This window comes from Monopterus albus, unplaced genomic scaffold (genome assembly GCF_001952655.1).
Source record: "Monopterus albus unplaced genomic scaffold, M_albus_1.0 scaffold12.1, whole genome shotgun sequence".
NCBI lineage: Eukaryota > Metazoa > Chordata > Actinopteri > Synbranchiformes > Synbranchidae > Monopterus > Monopterus albus.
The window spans coordinates 2603349-2616600 of record NW_018127892.1 but is presented as its reverse complement, the minus strand read 5'-3'; the positions used below and the strand labels follow the sequence as shown (position 1 = coordinate 2616600).

The window sequence follows — 13252 nt, the reverse complement described above, 5'->3', positions numbered from 1 at the left end:
CCGAGGGAATGCCATTCCAATGAATCAGCTGCTGCAGCCGAGAGCCAAGAGCATCGTCTCTAGCTCAGTATGTAGACATATTTTGCACAAGGTCATTGAGGGAGACTCACCACAAATTCTACAGGAATCGTCCATCTCACTTATCACTGTATGTGCCATGTTTCACAATGACAAGATACTATGAGTATGACGAGAACTGACGAGGAAGAAACCAAGACGGAGGTGCATGGGTTATGTGGGGGCATGTGGGGGTCTATTAGTGTAAGACCAGATGGGTAAATCAATTATCATCAGTAATGCACCTAGCTGATACAACTTTCTCTGCCTTGCACCGTCTTCAGGCCTGAAGACCTCATTCATGCTAAAAAAAACAAAACAAAACAAAACAAAAAAAAAACCTCTGCCAAAAGTTAATAATCAAGGTACATCTAATTATCTATAAGGGTCACAAGGTCACCGTGTGTGATGGCTGACTAAACCATGGTAGTATGTTTGTTTTTGTCTTGTTCTAAGCAGGATTACAGCATCTCTCTCGCTGTCCCAGCAAGAGTCCTGGGGTGTGTGTGTGTGTGTGGGCCTCAGTCCTGGCCTTCACCATGTGAGGGCCTAAACCACCAGCAGCAGTGGCATTAGCTAGGTAATGGTCTTATGCTTTTTTTGTTCATGTGTGTAGATTTAAGTTGTAGGTAGATGTTAGGTATTTTATTTGACATATACACTCAATGAAGCATGCACATTTGGTTAATTTAGCATGTTTAATGTGTGTAAATTTTCTTTTTGAGTTACCATGTTCCTGGTCCATGGATGGATTGGACTGAAGCAGCAGCCCAATATGGGGGGGGTGTGTGTGTGTGTGTGTGTGTGTGTGTGTGTGTGTGTGTGTGTGTGTGTGTGTGTGTGTGTGTGTGTGTCATTTGTTAGGTCAGTTGGTTTTTGTTTGAGGCTCTGTGCAGTTCAGTTTGCTGTATTTTGAGTTTCCCTATCTTTTGTTAACCTTTTTTAGGGCTCAGTTTATTTGACATTGATGCTATTTGTATTTTTTCCTTATTTTTGGGAGAATAAAAAGCCCCCTTTTTTTTTTTTACTTTAAAAGCTGTGTCCTCTGCCTAACTGTTTGGTCCCGGGCACAGTAATACCACTACACCTTGTCACAAGAGCTCATTTTCATGTTAGCAATGTTTGAGATGGTCCTTAACTTCAGCTCATCAGTTTGGAACAAGAGATAAAATTAATCTTGGTGGAACACTGGTCAGGATCTCTCCACAACCGCACAGCAAATCTAGTGAAGATGACAGAGGATTCATCTTAATAGTTTGAATTTTGAATAAGATAGCCTATCAACAGTACTGTCTCTTTTTGACTACTAGCAGTTCCTGTTCATGGTGCACAGGCAACGACAAGCTGTTGTTCATCTGTCTGCTGCTTTCAGTGGGGGTCGTCACAGCAAATCACAGCAATCTGCATACAGTATGTGATTTGGCACTGGTTTTTTATTCCTTGCACAACCCTCCCATTATATTCAGGCTTAGGACAGGCATGAAGTGTGCACAGGCTTGTGCATCCTTAGTGGCTGGGTGTAGCAACAGCATCAGGTATTCTCAGGTGGTCCCCTGTCCGAGCACTGACCAGGCTTGACCCTGCCTAACCTATGAGATCAGGCACAACCACAGCAGCTTGGCTATAAAAAGCTAGAATACTTACTGAAAAAGTGGATACTGGAGGAAATATCTGAATCAGATTATTATGAGCAAAGACAGGAGTTACTATAACTAAAGAGTGTCTCCTTTCTGAACAAGTTTATGGAAATGTGTCTTTACAAACTGCATCCAAGGACATAATAAACTATTCTTAATAAGTGAAATGTGTCTCTCCGCTTTTCTCCTCTGTCTCATCTTCTTCCTTCATCTCCCCTTGTCCCACTCCTGCCCTCCAGGCAGGTGCAGAGAGCAAAGCTACACTTCATCTTCAACACTGACAACATGCCAGGCTCAAATTAGGTGCCAATTACATCTACTTGAGTAACTTGTTTGCTTGTAAACTTCAACATCAGGCAGACATTGGACTGAGACCCCCAGAAGTAATTTCATATCACACAATGGCCCACACCCCTCAAGTAAAACAATGTTGAAATGCTCAACATTTGAGCTCCCTCTTTAATTACACTCACCCTTGCCTCTCACAGTGTTTGGCTCTCTCATCATAAGTATGTGTGTTGGTCATGTACTGATGTGACGTACTGATGTGCTGGTCATGTTGTTTTATTCAGCTCTAAACAAAACCCATTTGGTGTAATTTAAAAGGAGATTCAGGACAGAAGGCTGTTAACAATAAACCTTTACTAATAATAAGGGTTGTATCCCTGAAAAGTGCTGTCTCATTTAGAATTAGCCTGGCAGTGTGTCAAAATGCTTAGGGCAGACTAAACTGCATATCTCAACTATAATGATTTTGCATGACATCTCTGTGTGCTGAAAACATAAAAAGCAAGCACAAAGGAAAAGGTGAGAAAGGAGAGAGTAACAGCTTAGACCTCGTGTTAAACATGACCTTTCCTTACCAGCCAGTGTTGAACTCGACGTGGGCATCAAAGAAGCCGACAACAGGAGCCGTGGCCGCATTCCAGCCATGTATTCTGGCTCGGATCAGACCCTCCCGCTTGCTGTTCCTCACAATCTTTACCAGGCCTGGGTAGCGTTTGTTCACATACTGGTCCAAATTGAATTTCAGCTCCACTAAAAGAGGGAGAGAATATTAGAGAGAATCACCTTTTAATTGACTTACAAACGGCTGTGTGAGAACATTAACCAGATAGCTACTGCAATGAAATAAGTGTTCGTTTTGATGTGCTTTATTTTTAGACTTTTAGTCAGAAAGCTGCACAAAAGTGTAATAAATTACTCATTTAAATAGTAATTACAATACTTTACTAATTAACAGTGAAAGCAACTAGTTACTATAGATTACTTTTTCTTCTGCACAGCCCTGTCAGAGGTGCCTTTAAACAGCTCCAAGGCTGCATCACATATTTTGCATTTAGCACTTCTAGAAATGGAAAACATCCATCCATCCATTATCCACTGGGAGGGGGGTACACCCTCATCTAGCACAGGGCTGACATGTAGACATATAACCACACACACCCACACTCTCTCCTAGGGGCCAATCAAACTAAGCTGCATGTCTTTGGACTGTGGGAGGAAGCCGGAGTACCCAGAGAGAACCCATGCAGGCACAAGGAGAACATGCAAACTCCACACAGAATGGCCCCAGGGTTAGTCTGGGCTCAAACCCAGAAAATTCTCTTGCTGTGAGGCAACAGCTCCAACCACCTTATGTATGAAAACAACACGTTCTATTTGACATGCATCCAGCTAATGGTTTGGATGCATTTACTAACCATTAACAGCGTATCAAAAGCTAACTGCACACAGTACTACCACATGGTGAAGCATCAGAGTTCACCTGAAAAAATCCCAGTGATTCTTGAATGTAGGCTTACCAGTGGGTAACATTAACAATTCAGTAAGTATACATGACATGTAGGATAATTTGAGATACTGTGAGTCGCATTTTCATGGAGATTATCTGAAATTTGGGAGTGGGACCTGGCCTGAACTACACCTCTTCTATTTTCACCCAATTAAACCCACCGAAACTGTTATACTTCCACCGCTTAGTGAGGGCATGTTACCAATAGTGAATCCTGTTTGGTAGAACCTAGTCAAGGCTTCACACCTCCATTCCCTGCATCTGGTTTTGAACCTGGAACTGCAGAATTCTGGGAATTAACAAAGTGGCATCCCCCAAGGCTGAGAAATGAAGCCAGTGCAGAAGTGCCAAAACCTGCAGTTCCTCGAATGGACACTTGAGGATGGCTCCAATAGGAAGTCAACCCTCAGACTCCCATGTTAAAATGCGCAACTTTACATTGGAAATAAACATGTTTACAGCCTTGTACAAAAAACTGTTTAGTTTTCTATAGCCAATTTCCTGTTCTATGATAACTGTACAGCCATATGTGGCTGGCCACTATCTGTCTAGTGAGCTCTACTCATGCGCCACCTCTTGGCTCATTTAGCAGGCAGAGTGAAGCGTACCAATATGCCAATGGCCAAATTTGAGCTTAAAAAAAAAAAACAAACAAAAAAGCTCTTCAGAAATGACTGAATTCAATGTGGATTGGTACATCTTTTAAATACAGTCCCTGAAATTAAGCCTAATTTAACTTTGCCACCATTTGTACAGCATCTACAATAAAATTGTCAGCTCATGTTCATCTCACATCAATGCCCCAATCTCACTGCATGTATCTTCTGGGATTTAACACACTGGGAGTCAACGTTTGCCTCAAAACCTGGTGGAAAATCAGTTTTTTTTTAACACAGTTGCTGTGTGTTCTATTATAAAACATGACTTTGTCCAGGAAAGATCAATTGCTTTGTAGATAAAAGTTTTGATCTTTGGCAGCTCGGACCCGTTTAAACATTCATAAACTGTCTTAAATCAAAATATAAACCAAGAAAGATCAGTTATGAATAATTTATACGAGACACTGTTCAAGGTTACGATACATGTTGCTGTATGGTGTCACCATCTAATGCAGTCCGTTGCCAACATCTTTGCTCCGGCTAGATTTTAACAGCTCTCCTCTGCTGTCACAGATGAGGCTGGCTCTCATCACTGGAAACAAAGTTTGCCAGGTAAAAAGCCTTTTGCACAAATTGCTGTCTGTGTGTCATTGAAGGATGGATGGCTGTTTGAGCTTCTCCTCTGGGCTACTGCCGAGCGTTCCACTTTGTGAGGGAGAGATTAATAAGGATGTTTGTGGCACACTGGATCTGAACAGCATCCACCCCTAGCTTCTGACTTTGAACATAAATCAGCCAGTGAAAGTTTAAAAAAAGGAAGTCTAATCCCCTGTGTGACTGAGGAGAAAGTGTGTGGAAAGATTGTCAGGAGCCTTTTTGTAACTGAAGGTCTTGACATAAAGCGGCGACTGCTGCAGAGTGGGTGAATTTGCAAGCGATGACCTTTGATATAAACAGGCATTTGACACCAAATGCAGGAATTTGTAAATGAATATTTTTGGTTATACCTTTAGTCAAGTTTAATTAACTAAGGCATCTAAGTACATCTTCTACTTTAATCTTATAAGTGTTGATTTTAGAGCATACATCATCTCACAGAAGGAGGCGATACAGAATCATCATGTTGTGACCTTTTGCACCCACAAGAAGTTACAAATCAAAAGAAAAACAATACAACACAAAGTACAATACAGTACAATAAAACACAAAGTTTGAAATTAAAAAATGGCTCCTATCCAGGGAAAGCTGGACTCACAGTTTGGCCTTGGCTCTTTCATGTCTTCATTATCCTTTGATATAAAGCATCTCAGAGTGGTGGGTCCAAATGAGCATGATGTTAGCATTTAGTACGCAAAACATGAATAATGTGGCACATCTTTACTCAACTCCCATTTGGATCAGTCTGCACCGTCTGTCTTTGATGGACCAAAGACTTTTGCAGTTTGTACTGTTGAAGGTTTCTAACCTGTGCAATGGGACTCCATCATCATCAGCCTACCCTGCAGCTACAATATGATAAAAGCTATTAGAGTGTTATAATTACTGGGCTTTGCTGGGAAGGCGAAAAGTTATGAGCCTCCCTTTGATCCCAGCAAATAAAACATTGGATTGCATCCATGGGAGTAGAGTTATGGAGCAGGGAATACATTTTAAAGGGCTGGCAGCACAACATAGAGGATAAATAACCATCCATCATACTATGAATTTTAAACGAGCAAGGAGCAGTTTGAATTCTTCACTGAAGGTTATGGAAGGTGCCGTGTTATGGACAGATATCAAACATGCTTTTAATTACTTAAACTGTGGTAAAACTTTTGAATGTGCTGCAAAGACTGAAATGTCTTTTCACACTTTACCTCCTGTTGTATGTACTCACTAACAAAAAAACAAAACAAAACAAAACAAAAAAAAAGTTCACCCACAGGATTTTCAAGAAAATCTACAAATCACTCTTTTTTGCATTTTATTGTGTCACTGCAATGATCACCTTCAGAGAATAAAGATTTCTGCTATAAAAACAGGCCACCTCCTGTAAGAGTGGATTTATAGACTCCTTTCAGACACTTATACAGGTCTGAAGATGATCGCTTTGATTAATCACAAGCAGACAAGTGAGGTAACTGGGTAAACCGACTCAACACAAGTACTGTGAAGTTCATTAAATATCAAAACAAAAGTGTAGCCAAAAGTAAAATGATAGTAAAATGATGACATCCAGATGCTGTGCGACAGTATAAGCTCTTCACTGTAATGTCTGGCAGTAAACCTGTGCATTGCAGAAGTAATCAACGCAGTCTGAAGCTTATTCATGTACTGTACATTTACTAGAAACAGCACGATGGTGAACCGGTTCACATTTTCTTGACCCACTGTCACCCTTAACTTTATTAAGTCCATTCTGTTTAAAATGCTTCTCTGGAAACACAAGTTTGATCTCTGAATTACTGGCCAATTATGAAAATAACCATTAAAACATACAGTACTGTACACTGTCTGGGCAGATTTTAATTATTTTTCTCTGCTCTGTCTTTTCATGGCCACTCTTCATTGCTTTCAACATATTAATTCCAATATTAGGTGAGTATTATCTGCTCAGTACATGCAAACATGCCATACTCTATGTTTTATGACTGCAACTGGTGGAAGAATTCTGCATGTGACATTTTCCTGTTTGATATGTGATGTGTCAACTTGAAGGCCTCGGCTCAGCTTTTTTTTTTTTTTTTTTTTTGCAACTGAAGAGTCAGTCTTTCATTTAAAGAGGATTCTGTTGGAACAAAGTCAAAGAACTTCAACAAAACTGAGCCAAATTGTACAGCAAACAAACTGTCTTCTTTAAATAATTATTTTCTAAGCATCACAGTGTGTCAGACAAATTTCCTAAACTTAGTTAATGAGCAAATCCTGTATTCAAAAGCGTTAATATATGTAATATTTAAAGTAATTCAGCTCCACTTGAAATTACTACAAGCTGTACTCTGCTGGTCCTCAGTTTATATCCCGTTTTCATTTTCTGAAACATTAAGTTATCAGTTTGGTGATAGTATTTGCTGGAATTGAATCACATAGGGCTCATTAAGCCTTTTCTTACTGCTAACGTGGTGAACAACAGTAAGATGGAGTTGTTAGACAACTATAGCTCATCAATGAGAATGTGAATTTAGTGCCAACTGTTGGAACCTGTGCTATGAATAAACCTCTCAGCCATTAATGTCAGCTGCTGTTGAGGAAAGGAAATGGGTCACAGCAACAAGACGAGACAAACATGCTTCCTGTGCATGATGCATTATGCCAGGAGTGAGTGCCTTCCCTCATTTTACTAAGCCTTGTTTACATGAGAGAGGACAGACGGAGCCATTCAGAAATGGTCGAGCAGTTCATTGACTTCAGAACATCTTGCAAGAAACAGCTCACCCATCTGTACAAATTATCACCTGTGATGCTTCTCAGCACAGGTTACTAAGAGAAGCTGTAACATGACTTAATGTTTGTTTAGGACACAGTTTGTACATCAGTTTCAATTTGTCATATTTTCTGGATGGAGAAAATTCTGATGGGTTTTCATGCCTGGTGTAATATTGTGGAAAATTGGGTGAATGCTCATGGTTTAATCGGTGGAAAGGCAAACTTCAGATTTACAGTAAATACCAGCAAATTAGACAAGTCATTTGTTAATGAAGGTAGTTACAGTAGGTGGTTGTCAGAAATTACATAATTTAACTGCAAGATTTCAGTTTATATAGAGCATTAAACCTGCATTCATTAGCCACTTGGCTGCAGTGTAACAAACTGTAAATATGTTTTAAATTGCCTTAAGTTGATTTGGTGTAACGTCCTTATTTACACATCTGGACGACACTGAGTGACATTAATATTCATTTTGTTGGGTTTCAACAAACCTGGCAAATTTAAATGCTCATTGTCCTTTTATGCCTCCATTTTGATCTCCACCAGAGGGTGAGGGATTGTCTGGCTTTAACTGATTTTAAATATATTATTGTAGGAGCTGGATCTTTTAAATGAAACCAGTCACACTTGCAGTGGAACACAGTTTTTAGTACCCCTTCAGCAGGTTTAAATTTCTGTTTGGCGGTCGTGCTGACTGATGGCCAGGTTCTCCGTAAGCTACTAGACCAGTTAAAGTGGATATCCTGCCACCACTAGCAGTACTGACACAATCATGACCTTTTGTTAATGTAAAAACATGGACTACCCAGTAACAGTTTAAGACATTTTGTGTACCATCAATGTCTTACGCCCTAGCAACATTTTATTGAATAGAGAATAAATAAAATACTGATAGAAAAAAAAATTATTGAATACTGCAACATTTATAGTGAAGATAGTTTTTGAAGGCCAATCCTATCTTGGGACAACCTTACTTAAGAGTCCAAATGAACAGGACAGACTGACATAATGATGTAATGAGAGGAGGGGGTAACCTTCCATATTTGTCTTTCACTGGTTTTTAACAGCTCCCCTTTTAAACGGTAGGCAGTTTGAACCTCAGTGGGGAACAAAGATGTGCCAGTGGTGACTTCTGCTCAGCTTTCTTTCAGTATGTTATTTATGCAACCTTTTCCTCTGCCGGCCTGAGGGAGGCAGGCCTGCTGTGTCAAGTGAAGGAGGGCAAAGTGTCGTCTGGAATCTACTTCACTGTCCCTACATCTCCCAAACAGGAAAGATTTTGGGATACAGCGTCAAGCACCATCAGCCGCTGTGGGCGTCATGGTGCGGAGACAACTGAAGCATTTACCCACATCGCCATGGAGACAGTAGTGTGCAGCAGATTAGGAAAGGACATGACAAATCCCTTCCCTCCTCTTTCCCCTTTTTTAAGCTATTTTAAAACCTGGTGTTTAAGATTCCACCCCCAGGGGATCTCTACCCCTTCAGCTGTTACTCACAAAACCAAACACACTCAGGCGTGTGCGTGCACACACACACCAAAACATGCACAGAAACAATAGTGCAAGAACACTACTCTGGCAGGAGTATAAACATTACACTAAATCCTTAGTGTAGCATTTTTGTATGATGCATGAGTTCACATTCCACCGGGGAAGACAAAACATGATGAACAGGGTGACTCAAATGAATAAGCAAATCTACTGCCTTAGGCAGTGATAAAGTGCAACTTAGACAGGTTTCTGCTTTAAAAGCTGATAGAGGGTGATAGTAAAAAGGTTCAGTCCTCCACAGTGAGAGGGAAGATCGCGGTAAATACCGTCAATTAGCCCCATTTTATGTTTACCTTTTTTTAAATCTGTAAAAGGCCTTACCACTGTCACTGTTGTCATCCACCAGTATGATCTCTTTAAGCAGATGTGCTGGTGTGTGGTTGACCACACTGTGGACCGACCGCAGGATCACTGACAGTGCCTCGTTCACAAAGATGAAGACCACAGAGATCTGAGGAAGGTCTGCTGGGTATGTCAACTGCTTACACCTGTTAAGATAAATGGAACATTCTTAGCCAAACCATGTGGCCCTTGTAGACCACATATAATTCAGTGACAAAAACACACTTATATGAGCAAATAGTCAACACAGCCAAATAGTGTACTGTACTGTATGCATTTTCTTGCCTCAAGTTAGATGATGAAAATTGATACCACTGCAGTAGCTTGAGTGTGTAAAATATAAATCTACAACCAGGAGGTTGTTAACTTTACTTAGAATAGCTCAAAACTGGGGGAATCAGCTGGGCTGGCTCTATCCAAAGGGAAGAGGATTGCTGAAAACCCATCAGCCAGCTATTTCTAGACTTTACAGTGCTCTAACCAGCTGCTGGCTTTAGCTTCATATTTACTATACATCAGAGTAATACCAATTTTCTCATCCAACTCCCAGCAAAAACTATTTTTTAAAACCCAACAGACACTCTGTTGCAAAATGCTATTGTATAACGATCCCTAATACTCTATGTGAGGCACAACAAATGTAAGAAATTGTGTGTTCTGCATTAGGAAGATTTAAAGCTGCCAACAGCTTTAAGGAATTATCCATTCATTAAAATATTTAAAAAAATATTCAGTGTCTTCATGACACAAACTTTATAGCAGACTGTGTGCAATAGAATGTGTAAAAATAAAATGTGTGTATATCAAAATATTAAGATATTCAGAATTTTCCTTGTACATCCTGAAGCTTCCTAAAAGATCCATCAAAGTTATTTATAGAAACACTTTAGGAAAGCCCTTTGGGCCCTTAAGAACTCACTCATGCTTCTCTTTTACATCCTCAGGGATTCCTGGAGCTACCGTACCTCAAGCAACCCTCAAACCATTGCAGCAACAACAGCAAAAACCTTTCTGACAACAAACATTTTTGACTTGTCATAGCAGGAAAATCACAGGTGTAACTAATAACATTAATGATGACTCCACTCCATTTAGGTGAGCACGTGCAATGGCAGAGTCCTAGAACCGGTGCACCTGCAGTAAAGAGGATGCACACGTAATTAATATGAGTAGTTACACCTGCTCGAAAAGTCAAAACTCTCTCACTGCAAAAAGTGAAACAGATGCTTATTTTTGTCTAACAATATATTTCTTCTTACCAGGCAGTTTTTATTTTAGACCATTTCACTTGTTTCAAGCTTAATTATCTTGATAAGATATTATGACTTGTTACTGAGATTTTAATACTGCTTCTGAGTAACTTAATACTTGAAATGATAATTAGAATTATAAAGCTGTTTGATCAACACTGACAAGTACAAACCTGCTTTGTATCTGATAAACATACTTGTCTTTAGTTAGGTGCACTAGTTTTAAGATATCTGGGAGGTGTTGAAACTAGACATTTTTACTTTATTTCCTGTTCTGTTGGCAGATCATTTTGCTTATCTTAAGCAGTATTTCACCCATTTCATTACATTTATTTGTTGCTGTTTTTGAGAGCTGAGTTTTCATGTATTGAGAACTCTAACACATAGTTTTCTTCCATAGTTTGGAGTTTAAAATGCTTTTTTCCCTTTCAAACATTCAGTGTTCAGTGTCACGTTCCCAGTATGTTCCCATGGTGTTCACAAGCTTCTATTTCTCTCCAAAATCAAAAGTGTGGATCCAGAATAGCTTTTTCCTCAGTGTACCAAAACCTAGCACATTTCTAGATTTCATTTGAAAGCCTAATTTCATTTGATGGTGATGCTAAAGCCCCAGACCTGGATGTTCTGTGCGGCACTTTGACTTCTGCTGTAGTATAGTTACAATACTGAACCTATATGTTGAGCATTTCTCCAGAGTTGGGAGAAGAATGTATTTTTACTCAGTTTAATGACCATAAAACCTCATGCACTACATTTGCTGTTTTAAAGAAGCTAAGCGTACTCATGATGTCCTCTTGTGTTTTTATTGAAGTCAATAGATGCCATTGCCATTTTCAATATTTAACCAAAACAGGAAGATAAGCCCAGTCTCTGTTGCCCAAAGTGAGGTGGTTTTTGTGTCCTAAAACATCTGGAAAAGTATATTAGCTGTATATGAATTTTACAGGCAGAGCTGTTTCATTTTGCATTACATCGGCACTAATAAAAAATATACATATAAAAACTGTGCTATGTGTGTTGTATGAGTGTATATAACCATCTTGTTTTGCTCTTCTTTATTCATTGTCTTTAGCATTCCACTTATGAGTTACAGGTTAAAGTTTCTGTAATGTGTTTGCACAAGTATAGCCTGTGCTACACTGGACTACTTCCATTTCTCATCTATAATTACAGCATATAGCCATCCATTACCAAGCATCTACAGCCATGTTAGCAGCACTGTGAGGCTGTAGGCCACCTTACTGCTTTGGGCTAAATGCTAAAGCATGCTTACAGTGCTAATGTTGGCAGGTATAATGTTTACCATTGTAGAAATGTGCTAGCATGCCAATATTTGCTACTTAGCACTAAAAACAAATTAGACCTGAGTCTGGTGATACTGCTTTGGCCGTATTTCATAAGTCAAGCCACTTGTGTGGCTACAAACAAGACTGACATACACAAGCTGAAAAGAGGCCTGATAGCCAAAAGCCAAAGTGGGTTCATCTTCAGTTGCTCCAGAACTAAAACCAGTATAGAAATAATGGAGTGTTGCTGGAAGTCAAACACATAGGCTACCTATACTGGCACGGACAATCAGAAACCTAGATAATAGCAGAACTCTATGAATATGGATTATTAGTCATTGTTAGTTATATCAGTAGTGGTACTTTGTTTCAGTTTCTGTCCAGTTTTTATCATTCCAAGTCATAACCCTGCTTTTCTCCTTCTGTGATCTGTAGCAGTGCAACAAGTTTGCCTTCAGGTAACTCTGCTCACTGTGCATGTAAAATATTAGCATTCTGTGAACGTCAAGTGATATTCACAGAATGATGGCTATGAATGCTGTTTGTACCCATGTAGCTGCAGTAAATGAGGACAGACTTAGTGAATGTCACAGAGCAGTGATAACATATGTAGTAAAGTCCCTGCAATTTTTCAGCTTAGCAGAAAGTCCATCATTTAGGTTTGAAAGTGCATTAACATAGTTTTTATTAGTGTCAGTGTAATACTAGTCCAGTAATTGCTCTTAATGATGTAATTAGTCACAATTAAATAACCTGTGTTGTTATTAACATTGCTTAGAAGGAGCTATATTCTAAATTGTAAGTTAAATCTTGTATTACACAGATTGAGTTTCAAGTTGTTTTGTTGCTGTGATGACCTTGAACTTTTTTTAAACTAACAAACTATTTGATTCAATAAGGGATTCAAAAGGATTTGGATTTAATACGCAGATTCAGAACTGATTCAGATTTGAAAAAAAAAATCCTACTGAATCTCATCCCCAGACACATGAGTGCTATAAATGTGTTCAGTGTCCTCCTTCTCCTACTCAGCCCCCTTACTTCCTCTCTCTCACCATCTGTCTTGGTCTCTCTGCTTCCTTCTCTTGCTCTCATGCACAGACGCCATGGTAACCTCTTTTGTATCTGTGATTGGAATCCTACTTCATGTGGCCACTGACACTGACCCATTTAATGAAACAAACTATACACTATGCCATGTAAATGAATATATAGTACATTCACTTGATCTGTGTGTTCGCACCCTCAGGAGCAGTCCTGTTACGCTCCACCATTGATAATCCTTGCCATTCGCACCCTCAGGAGCAGTCCTGTTACTCTCCAAA

General features: G+C 39.5%; 1 protein-coding gene across 1 annotated transcript in view; it reads right to left on the bottom strand.

Annotated features, from left to right (window-relative positions):
• Positions 1–13252, bottom strand: part of galnt9 (polypeptide N-acetylgalactosaminyltransferase 9) — a 95683-nt gene that overhangs the window by 55134 nt on the left and 27297 nt on the right. Inside the window, exons 3-4 of the mRNA XM_020590512.1 lie at positions 9371–9537; positions 2558–2732 (exon numbers count right to left, since the gene is read on the bottom strand). Coding sequence (XP_020446168.1) covers positions 2558–2732; positions 9371–9537 — 342 coding nt within the window. The remainder of the gene's footprint in view (positions 1–2557; positions 2733–9370; positions 9538–13252) is intronic.